Genomic DNA, 12,500 nt, shown 5'->3' on the forward strand with positions numbered 1-12,500 from the left:
TAGATTACTTTTCGCAGATTTTTCCTCTGCCTTTAATACAATGCAACCTGAGTTACTTGTACAAACAATGGGTACCTTGGGTATGTGTAATGGAATTACTGCTTGGATTCTTGAATTTCTGACAGACAGGGCACAATACGTCCAGGTTGGTGACAACAGCTCCACAAAAAAAGTCAACCAACACCGGAGCCCCTCAGGGCTGCGTATTATCCCCAGTACTTTTCACAGTATACACAAACGACTGTTGAAGTCAAGACCCAAGCGTAATATTATAAAATTGGACGCATGTTATATTTAGATGTTATGTAGAAAGAACAAATTGAACTTTTATTTACTTATTAATTTATTTTTTTTTTTGTAAATCAAAGATGAAAAAGAATGGATAAGTAATCTTCAAAATATATCACAGATTTAATTACATTATTGCGTTGTGTCACCTCTTTACATATATTTACCCTAATTTACATTTTATAAAAATAATTACGTCGTCTAACCTGTTAAATGTTGTTGATAATAGTATGATAGAATAATATTTTTAAAATGATATATATTGAATGCATGCCATGTATAGTGTGCGCCGAGAACTATATTCTATGGGAAAGGCGCTACATAGAAAAATTACATTATTATTATTATTATTATTATTATTATTATTATTATTATTATTATTATTATTATTATTATATTATTAATTGTATTAATAATAATAATAATAATAATAATAATAATAATAATAATAATAATAATAATAATAATAATAATAATAATAATAATAATAATAATAATAATAATAATAATAATAATAATAATAAATATAAGCTTATGCACAACTTCATTTAAAAAAACAACCAAAAAAAAACAACAAATAAATTTTAAAAATAAATAAAAAACAAGCAAACAAAGATAAAACAAATACATTTTTAAAACAAACACACACACACACACACACAAGAGCGACGAAAGCGGGGTTAGAATTTGGCAATTATTGACAACCAACGCGCTAAACGACAATGTATAACATCAATTGACTCAGCCAGAATACGATGCAAAGAAAGCAAATCAACGTCCTTCCAAACGGGTACCAAGCAATTGTTATTGCCATTTTGACCAGAACTGCCTACTTGATTTTTTTTTTTTTTTTTGAATCATTGTTTTAGTCGGGAAAAAAAAAAGATAAGCACTACAATTAGAAAACTTTATAAATTACCAATCCAATATAATATTATGAGCTCTGTAGGATTAAAACACAAAACAAAACAAAACAAAAAACAAAACAAAAACAAAAATCACAAACAAAAAAAAACTCTTCAAAGTCAAGGGTATGTGTCTTTGGCATCAAACCTTTCTTATCAACAAATTTAATAAGTGAACAAAAGACGATTTTTTTTTTTTTATCTCGACGGTTGCAGCTAAAATGGTGACCAATCGTCTCAATACGCCATTATGTCGAAGTGAATTTCACGCAAAAAATAAAAAAATAAAAAAATAAATAATAATAATAATAATAATAATAATAATAATAATAATAATAATAATAATAATAATAATAATAATAATAATAATAATAATAATAATAATAATAATAATAATAATAATAATAATAATAATGAATTGGATTTTAAGCTTAACTTATACAATTTTACTTAACATAATAAATGCCTTGATAGGCAAATCGCAATAGGGAAAGGCTACTGGAGACACGGAGAAGATCGATAGAAAGACAGATGACATCCTTTGGTTGGTCCTGTGGGATGGGGGGGGGGGGGGGGGTCGAAAGCTGTCCTAGGAATAAAGAAACTGGCGATCACTACTGTCGACCGTTATGTGATGATGAAACCCCGTAGAGGATTAAATAAGTTAAGTAAGTAAATGCCTTCATAAATTGAATTCAGGATTGAATTTTGATTCTCAAACTAAGAAACATAATTTTTCTAACAATTATTATTTCAAACTCTAATTCGATTTCCTTTATCCAGTTCATTCCGACATAATACTAGACAGACGCGGGGGGGGGGGGGGGGGGGGGGGTCACAAAATTTGCAGTTCTGCGAATTTGTCGCAGTGGTTGGTAGGTCTGGTTTAACTTTCTCCGTATCGATCATTTTTTCAAGATTCCAACTGAAATGCCATGCCAATACAATACACAAAATGAGTTTTTGATTTTAAACTTAAATTCAAAATCAGTAAGTATTCTATGCTATTCATTATTTTGTTGACCAAAGCAAGCTTTACAAAACAGCATTATGTTCTTGCAAATATAACAAAGCTTTTTTTTTTTCGAAAAAATATTGTGATTTGTAAATTGGAATCGGATATATATATTTTTTTAAATGTTGTTTGGATCGTAACAAATGGAACGCTCTTCCTATAGTGGGTAAAGAGAGGGTTAACGTTTCTGAAACCCCAGATAAACTGCGTCTCCAAAGGCCTTATGCCTCCAAAGGGACTGGGACTGCTTTCTCTCCTTCGTATGACCCACCATGTCAGACAAAACCAAACCCGTCCGTTTGTCCCATTACTGTGATTAGTTTTGGGGCATGCGAGCAAGAAGAGCAATCACCGGAGCCCTCACTTTGCCTAAAGGTCTTGGAACCAATCGATTCGGGTGAGCAGAAGGCCGAGTGAGATATGTATGTAATGTACCCACCAAGGTCTGGGCTGGGCTATCTATCGAAGAAGAAGCAATCAACGGAATAGCTTGGCAAGGAGGATTGAGCACGGCACACATGACGATGTTGTGATCGAGTTAAAGTGTAATCTAGGGGATCAAGTCAGAGATAACAAGTTCAACCCCCCCCCTCTCTCTCTCTCTCTCTCTCTCTCTCTCTCTCTCTCTCTCTCTCTCTCTTATTTAATTATTTTTTTATTCAGATTTTTAAAAATCCACACAGTAATAAAATAAATCTGAATTTCTATTTTTAGATATTAATTATAGATCTATGCCTTTTTGTTCTACCACTACCATAAAACAGGAATAAGAACCTGCTGTCAGATTTCCGATGTCACCTGAATAAGTTTGAATATTTACCTTATTCGAAACGCCAAGAAGCAAGTCAAAGCTGCTCCTGACCTCCGATGTACAAAATTATACATTGTGTGTATTCATTCACCCCCCCCCCCCAACCACCACCCCAATCCTGAACGTGAAAACCGTTTTGCGTCGAAATAACCCACAATGAAAAGTTTTCGAAAAGGTTGAAAATTGGACTGTGCCACGCAAGAAGAATGAATTTTATTTTTGTAACAGACTAGTGCTGCATTTGGATAGAATAATTCAAAGGTACTTCTTAGTTTGGAGATTGAGAGGTTCCGATAGTTTAGTTAACTGGGAGGGTACTCTCTTCACAAGCAAAGGAACGGTATCAATCCCGAGTGCGCTGAGGTTTTTTTTCTGACCCCTGTGGCCAACCAGCACTGATTGGGCAGCTAGGTCTGTTAGATATGGCCGAGAGCAAATTGTGATAATCTAGAATCATATCCAAAGAGGAGTAAGCAATTGATAGTTTACGTTTGACGTTATAGAAGCCGGGATAAATTCTGGCTCCATGGGCCTTTTTGAAACTATAGAAACCGGAATAAACTCCATGGGACAAATGGCTCTGAATTACTGGATACTTCTCTTCCAGAGTTCACGGTCCATCGGTGAGTGGAGGTAGTTAATTGTTTCAAACGCCTAGTGAAGCTGTAATCGTCAAGGAGGCCGACATTATAATATTATATTTAGATCGTGATGTGACGTTCAATGTCTTATTGAAGGAAATGTCTAGATTTCTTGCAGCAACTCTGAAAACAGAATTTCTCCATTTAGTGTCAAAGGATGGATGGATCACGTCTTACTGATAATTAAGATGTATGATGTTAAATCCACAGGCGATTTATCTACCTATTTATTCATTGTTTTTATTGTTGTTGTAGTAAGTATATTTAATTTGTATTTCTACTTTATCATGATATTTATATATTCTCATATTATTAGTGGTTTGTGTGTGCTCCAGTTTTTATAAAAATATCGTTTGTTAGAGCCAGATCGGAACCACCCGGACACCCATGAAAGGATACATTATCTGACCATAACAACACATTATTAATTATCAATCTATAAACACTTCCACTTATATAGCACACCGGATTACAATGTGTACTACAACCGTTAAACAACCGTTATGACACGGATGAATGACCATGAAAGAACGGATTGTCTACTAAGACAACCGACAATTATTATGAATGAATCGGACACTTTCCGATCAAGAGTACATTATATTAAATGGTATGTGGAGTGAAGTCAGTGGGTCAGATAATATTATGGCTTTGAAATGAAGAAGAAAAACGAATCAAAAACAAACATACACAAAGTCAGCACAGCTTAACCAAGGTCAAATAACCCAATGGCTTGGTTAAAAATGTTTTTTAACCATTTAACTGCCGTACTCTGGAAAAACGTATATTCAAATTTTCGCGAGGTCCCAGGTTTGAGTTTTTGTCAAGATGAGGGTCATATACATCGATCGATATTTGAAGGGCAAGTTTTCTGGCCAAATTTTTAAAATACTTTTTAAAATAATTTTTAAGTAGGCTACTTGTTTTGTTTTGTTTTTTTTTTTTGTTTTTTTTTTTTTCCCAGAGTACGGCAGTTCATTGATGAAATAAATGAACCTAGAAGTCTGAATGTCGCGAGTACATGCAAGGAAATGGTAGATACACATTACGAAAGAGACATCGAAAGAGAACTAAAGAAAGAAGAAGGTCATATATCATACAATGCATTTCCAAAGATTTATCTTGATGATGTACTTCCCAACAAGTCAAATTATGGAATAAAATTCCTTCCAAACAGTACATGTCTCACGTAAGGCATCCACTTTTGTACTAGCATCTATAAAATATCCGTCACTTCCTAAAGCTAAATATTAATTCACACTTGGGCCATACCAAAAACAAACCAAAAAAATTCCACAAGAAACGAATTTGTGCTCATAATATTACAATTTTAGAGTGTCACCAGTGCCGTTCAAAACATAAAAATGAACAGAAAGTATTTGTTTAAAAGACGGTAAGTGAAATCTTGAAATATGATATTTAAAAAAAAAAATTATTTTCCATAACTGACTGTGTCCGGAAACGTCAGGATCACTAAATTACCAAGTTTTGAATGGTTTGGTTTTAATTTTAAACGTTTGCGCTTTCAGGACATTCCACCGCTAAAGAAAAAAAGATGATGGTAACAACACTCAACGCATTATACCCCGATCAACTCAAGCTAGAATGAGTACCTGACAGTGACAGATATCTTGAGGGCTGCAAGAAAAGGACTGTATACGGCCAAATATCCTTCTTTTCCACATTGGTCAGAAAACTTTCCAAATCGAGCGGACTCAGATTTGAGACTTTTTGGTTATAATGATCGACCGATAATTGAAGTAAAAAACTTCTGGCCAAAATAAAATAAAAAAACAAATAAGAAAACTTATTTTTTAAAAACCAATTTTTAAAAAAGGGGGTTGAGAGGCAAAATAATGTATGTCGTTCATAAAAAAAATGGCGATCACACCTGTCCTGGGAGTGTAATTAGTGACATTCTTTGCGTAAGGTCTCAGTCAACCAACATCGAATCAAACGTGACCTATACGGTTACACGGTTACACCATGTTTTGCCTTAACGTGCGTGTGACCTAATTAGGATGAGAGGGCAAAAATAAATAACAGGTGACAATGCAACACCTATGTCGTGCTTCACGACACGTCCATGTTCTCTTGAGGGTACCAGGCTCCCATAGCAGTTGCACCCATGTGCCAACCGGCGGGTACTGGATACGTTATGGCGGGAAGTAGTTTGTGGTAAAATCCTGTCATATCCAAAGAGGAGTAACAAGGCAATTATGACCGTCGTGTACATTCAAATTATATAGCGCCAACATCCCATGCAATATCAGCTCTAGGCGCGTGTATAATAAACATGATAGTAACCATGACGACACAAACATTTTTATAGGTGAAATCTGCACTCCGTGAATACAACGTAAAACGCCTTAAATGGCAAACTACATAGGCCAAATAAATATTTAGAGATCATCCCTTCATACAAATGGAGAGAGAGAGAGAGAGAGAGAGAGAGAGAGAGAGAGAGAGAGAGAGAGAGAGAGAGAGAGAGAGAGGGAGAGAGAGAAAAAAGGGATGGGGGAATAGGGTGAGATTGAGTGAGTGTATATGTGATGGTTGGTGCTAAGAGAGAACACACACACACGGAGGGGGGGGGGGAGGAGGAGAGAAAGATGACTGTAGTAGTAGTAGTAGTAGTAGTAGTAGTAGTAGTAGTAGTAGTAGTAGTAGTAGTAGTAGTAGTAGTAGTAGTAGTAGTAGTTTGTGAAGCGCTTTGAGCACATTTAGTGGATATTGCGCTATATAAAGCTCAATTATTTTTTTAAAAAGTAGTAGTAGTAGTAGTAGTAGTAGTAGTAGTAGTAGTAGTAGTAGTAGTAGTAGTAGTAGTAGTAGTAGTAGTAGTAGTAGTAGTAGTAGTAGTAGTAGTAGTAGTAGTAGTAGTAGTAGTAGTAGTAGTAGTAGTAGTAGTAATTGTTGATATTGTTTTGTTGTAGTTTGTCAACACACTAGTATTGAGATGATGATGCATAAATTCAGCAGAATTTTAAAGTGGCGTTCACTGAATAACGGGTCAACACTAAACACTTAGTGTTGCAACAAAGGGCCCTAAAAACACTCCCTCCCCCCCCCCCCCCCCCCCCCCCCCCCCCTCCCCTCACCTTTTTCCATATTCTATTTAAAACCAAACAAACAAACCAAAAAAAATCAAAAACAAATCAAAACAACAACAAAAAACCCCCATCACTTCGGGATGACTTGTTAATCCTGGAATAAATTTTCTTGATTGGATTTGGTGTTTGAGAGAATGTCAGTAATTTTCGATACTCTACTAAGATGACGAATTCTTTTCTTTTTTTAAAAAAAGTTTAATTCCGGCACTGTTTACGTTTTATTTTGTTACAATTCTGTTGTCATTTGTCATATCACACAATATTTTGTACAAAAATATAAAACTGACTTTCTATTTCTTGAGGTTTCCAGTCCATTGTGACCAATATCACTACCATTTATCTCCACCCTCATCGTGGCAATAACTCTCAAACCTAGGGCTTCGCTTCCAGAATACGGCAGTATACGGCAATGTGTTGAGTATGGAGTGCAGATAATGGTTTTAACTCAAAACTATAACATATTTCTACAAAGTCATATGTAAAAGAGTCTCTACTCATGGGTTACATGTATTTTTTATTATATCAATGTCTGTATTCTTTTGGTAATAATGTGAGTGCATTGACTTGTGTGTAATCTAGATTTGTTTTTAATTTCTTAATTTATACTATATGACAACTTACTGTAGATGGCTTAGAACAAGACTAGGTCATGGTTATGTGCTACACAAATACTATTTTCAATCATAATCATTATTGTTATAAGTAACATTATCAACATTAATATTATTATTATCATTATTAATATCAATATTATTACCATCATTAATATTATTATTAATATTATTATTATTATTATTATTATTATTATTATTATTATTATTATTATTATTACTAATATTCAGGCCCGTAAATGATAGAAAGCAGAACAGTGGGGACTTTTTTCAAACTCAATTTTGCTGTTTACACCATTCTCAATTCAAAAGCTTTTAGATCAGCAGAGCAATTGAAAAAAACAAACAAACTTCTGATATTTTGAAATCGAGGCCAACAAAATCAAAATTCCAAAGAAGATGACACCGGTGAATCAGAAAATCAAAAGTTGACTGTAAGAAACGCAAACAAAAGTTCCCTTTTCCAGTAACTTTGACTTCGTACAACCACAGTTTCATTAACCAGAATATAACTAGGGGTTAAGAAAACGACCAGTCAAGCTTTTGGAAAAATAGTATAGACATTCTTCAATTCACTGGGTCAACCCGCATAAGGGAAGTGTGAAATTTGAAACAGTGACGTGCTTCAGGCAGGAGGATGGACAGCCAGTCACACTAATTTTTTTTTTAATGAGCTTTTATATAGCGCAATATCCACTTAACATGCTCAAAGCACTTTACAAGGGATCCCTGGCCAACAGCAACGATTAACATTTAGAACGGAACATGACGCCTGTTAGGCGATATTACAATTTTTCGGACAGAGACAACGCTGTTAACGGCCAGGTACTCATTTTACACCAATTAAAGGAAAAAAAAAGTATAATAAAATATCCCAAAAACAAATCACTAAATTCGTGTTCTTACTTACCTTGGCAATTAATTCATCATCGTCAATCTTAATATCGATGTTAATGGGCATATTGGGGAATTCCCTGAATACAGTTTCCAAAAGGGGTATTTTCCTATCCTCTCCCTGGCCCTCCATACCTGGAAACAGAGAGCAGACATGAGACGTCTGTATCAGATTATATTTACTTACACATTTTGAAAGAAAACATTTATTTTTTTATTCAGAGTTAGAGTAATGCATTGTGATCTGTTTTAAAATAAAATATCATTTTAATATTTTGATCTTTATGTCAACAACATTTTGACCACTTCAACTCTGCAATGAAAATGTAAAGGATTGTAAGAAGAATAAATGCTTTAATTGTTGTGTAATGAACAAGAAAAAAATGACCTCTGCTATTAGAATGTGTATTTTACTAGCTTTAATGAAAAACTATAAATAGCAAGGTATATATATATATCATTTCTTACATTGGTAAAAATCCACTTTTAATTTGGGCTTTAACATAGGCAGGTCCTGAAAAACAAATGAACAAACTTGTAATATTTTATAATTTCATAGTTGTTATGAAGGCGATGATGATTGTTAATGACGATAACTACAAAGGGATATAAACGATAACATCTATTTCCATACAACAAAATCACTTACATCGTTTTAGACACTGCAACAATAATTTTGTCACTAATCTTCCTTCTACAACAAAACATAGAAAAAAACAAGAAATAAGCTTAATTCGACTTGACAAGAAAAAAAAAATGGGAAACGCTGTTTTCTAAAAAAAATAAACAAAACAATACATGAGGGGGGGGGGGGAATCCAACAAAGCCATTATAGCCCCCTCCCCTCGATAAAAAAAACAAAAAACAAACAATTTTAAGAAAAAAAGAAAATAGATGAACCCAATTTATTACACCACACAAGTTATAGAAACAATATTCCACTTCATACAGCACAAGTTGCCCATTAGACATCTTTTAATCAAGTACAAACACTCTTAACAATATTCATTGTTACTACTCTAACAATATTCATTGTTACTACTCTAACAATATTCATTGTTACTACTCTAACAATATTCATTGTTACTACTCTAACAATATTCATTGTTACTACTCTAACAATATTCATGGTTACTACTCTAACAATATTCATTGTTACTACTCTAACAATATTCATTGTTACTACTCTAACAATATTCATTGTTACTACTCTAACAATATTCATGGTTACTACTCTAACAATATTCATTGTTACTACTCTAACAATATTCATTGTTACTAATCTAACAATATATTCATGGTTACTACTCTAACAATATTCATTGTTACTACTCTAACAATATTCATTGTTGTTGCTTACAGTCAAATACTCATTTGCAATTGAGCTAAATGGAATAGTTTACATAAATTGTCTTACTCAAGGACACAACGCTAAATCCAGAGTTTTGCAATCTCTCTAACAAAATAGATCATTATTAACAATGTCCAATATTGCCCGACAATGTTACAAGCTAAGACCTTGTATCATTCAATTATCACATGCTACAATTCACTTCTATATGATAGCACATTTAACTTCATTGCTTTCAACAGGAATGAAAATCAAATTTGATTGCCCACCCAAGTGAACAAAACAGAGTTAATCTACTCACCTCATAATTAGTTTCTGAAATTATGAGATTTGAGCCACATGATCTTGATAAATGATTATCATGTGACACGACCACATAACCATCTCTTGTCAGCTGACAATCCAGTTCAAACATTTGGGTTCCATGAGATTCCGCACTATTGAAAAAAAAAAAATTACAGCTTTGAAAATATTAATATTCAAATATTGAAAAACAAAAATACTGCTTCAATGAACAAATCATTAACTTTCAAGAGTAAAAGCATGAGTGGAAAAGCAATTGACAGCATGCCAGTGATTTACATAAATGATTATTTAACTCCTACAACAAGCAACTAACATTACATTTTGTACTAAAGGTAAATGAGAAAGTTGACGTATTTGAAAGACCAAAACAGCCATTTTGGCCAAAAAGCGCTTCATATATATATATACGACAAATTCCATCAGCTTAGTGCATTTAATGCACTGCAAAGTTGCACCTGAAATTGATTCAGGTCCTATATTCACTCAATAGAAGAGGCTAACTTCAATTTGATAGTAGCAAGCAGATAACTTTCTATTCAGTCGCGACACAGAAACTGATAAAAACGATATAGTAGTAACAGCTATTTTAATAAATCATCAGCCAAAGTAAGAGACAAATCATAACAATAAAATTACACAAATGTCTGCTCAATAGGCAGTGAAAGTTTTCCATTCTAGCATGGCCTTTGTAGGATTAAACTAGGTGTCTCACAAATTACGAGATACCAATAGTAACACTAGATATCTTGCAATCTGTGAGACTGAGACATCTAACGCCTGCCTAACACTATAAACCTTCTTTAGCTATGATTTTTTTTGAAGCCATGACAAATTAAAATAACTATATCTATGTCCTGACATATACACAGCTATCCAAAATAGTTGTGACTTTGGGTATAAAAAAAAGAAAAAAAAAAAAATTGAGCATTTATATAGCGCAATATCCACTTAACGTGCTCAATGCGCTTTACAATGGGTCCCTGGTCAACAGCAACATTTAACATGTAGGACGAGACATGACGCCTGTTAGGCGATATTACAATTTTCGGACAAAGACAACGCTGTTAACGGCCAGGTACTCATTTTACACCTGAGTACGGTGAGAGAATGTGAGTAAAGAGTCTTTTCCAAGGACTCAACTATGCGCCGAGCGAGGCTCGAACCCATGACCTTCCGATCCGAAAGCGAGTGTCATACCACTAGACCACATAGCCGCACGTATAAGAGCTTAATTGGGAGAACAACATGCTCACATATAATCCGACCTAGTTCAAATCTGCATTGAGCATATTATTTTTAGGGCCTCTTTGTCAAACTAATGACTAATGTTTAGACCGCTGGATTTAAGTTAGATCTGATGACCACAAGGATAGTACACAGGGAATTATATTATGGGTCATTAGCAGTGGGACTTTAAATGTACTAATAATATTATAATGGTACAAAAAGTGTATTGATTCATATACTTACTATTTGAATGCTTCAATTGTATTCTCTAAATTATCAGCAGCTCCTGTCGGAAAAAAATAATAAATTAGAAGGCATTATGAAAGTGTAAGAGTGAGGTGGAAAGATATATAGTATGAACTTAGTTTAATTTTGAAAATTTTATTTACACTTACACAAAACTAGATCCAACAACATATTATTCGAATCAGAGATGAAAATAACTATTAAAACAAAGAAGCAAAGATGGTGGAAAATTATCTAGCTTAAGAATTTTAAGATACACCAATATTGGTGTGGATAGACAGCTTAGTGGGTTAGACCACTGTTCAATTAGTTCCTTTTAGCTGCACTGGTTCGAATCCGCTCGCTCCCTCTTTTTTTTTTCCCCCCATTTTGCTTCCCAAATGATGTTAATTGATTCATTGTTTTCACTTTTGTTCTGAGCAGGAGTTTTTTAACTAGTTGAATTTTTTATTTCTCAGACAATCGTTAAATTTTAATTCATTATATATTTTGCTCTAATTTCTCGTTCTGTTCTGTTATTTTTTTACTCCAATATTTATTACTATTATAATAATAATTTTTTTATTATTATTATTATTATTAATATTATTATTATTGCTGTTATTATTATCATCATCATCATCATCATCATCATTATTATTATTATTATTATTATTATTATTATTATTATTATTATTATTATTATTATTATTATTATTATTATTATCATAATCATTATTAACATTACTATTATTATTATCATCACCATCATTATTCCCTGTTCTATCTCCGAGGGAAATTTCTCTCTCTCTCTCTCTCTCTCTCTCACACACACACACACACACACTCTTTGACCAAAAAACCCCATAACAATACCTCTCTTTCTGTTTTGTTTTGTTTTTTTGAACGAGTCTATTCTTTTCTCCTTTTTTTTTTTGTCGGGCCTAGTTCGTTTCTAAATATGAATTTCTTTAAATTGTTTTTATAAAGTAATTTTTTTTTTTTTTTTTTTCTATCCAAGCATTTGATCGCTCTCTGAATATTTTTGTTTGCGTTTTAATTATCTAATCCTTTTTGGATATACTTTTTGAGATTGGAGTGGGGACGAATATG

General features: G+C 33.2%; 1 protein-coding gene across 1 annotated transcript in view; it reads right to left on the bottom strand.

Moving 5' to 3' along the window:
- Positions 1-12,500, bottom strand: part of LOC144969058 (lysophospholipase D GDPD1-like) — a 34,882-nt gene that overhangs the window by 21,268 nt on the left and 1,114 nt on the right. Inside the window, exons 2-5 of the mRNA XM_078908053.1 lie at positions 11,406-11,448; positions 9,931-10,066; positions 8,747-8,792; positions 8,295-8,413 (exon numbers count right to left, since the gene is read on the bottom strand). Of these exons, the coding sequence (XP_078764179.1) occupies positions 8,295-8,413; positions 8,747-8,792; positions 9,931-10,066; positions 11,406-11,448 (344 nt within the window). The remainder of the gene's footprint in view (positions 1-8,294; positions 8,414-8,746; positions 8,793-9,930; positions 10,067-11,405; positions 11,449-12,500) is intronic.

The sequence above is a fragment of the Berghia stephanieae genome, chromosome 3 (assembly GCF_034508935.2).
Source record: "Berghia stephanieae isolate SIO BIC M18660-M18661 chromosome 3, UCSD_Bste_1.3, whole genome shotgun sequence".
In the NCBI taxonomy this organism is placed as follows: Eukaryota; Metazoa; Mollusca; class Gastropoda; order Nudibranchia; family Aeolidiidae; genus Berghia; species Berghia stephanieae.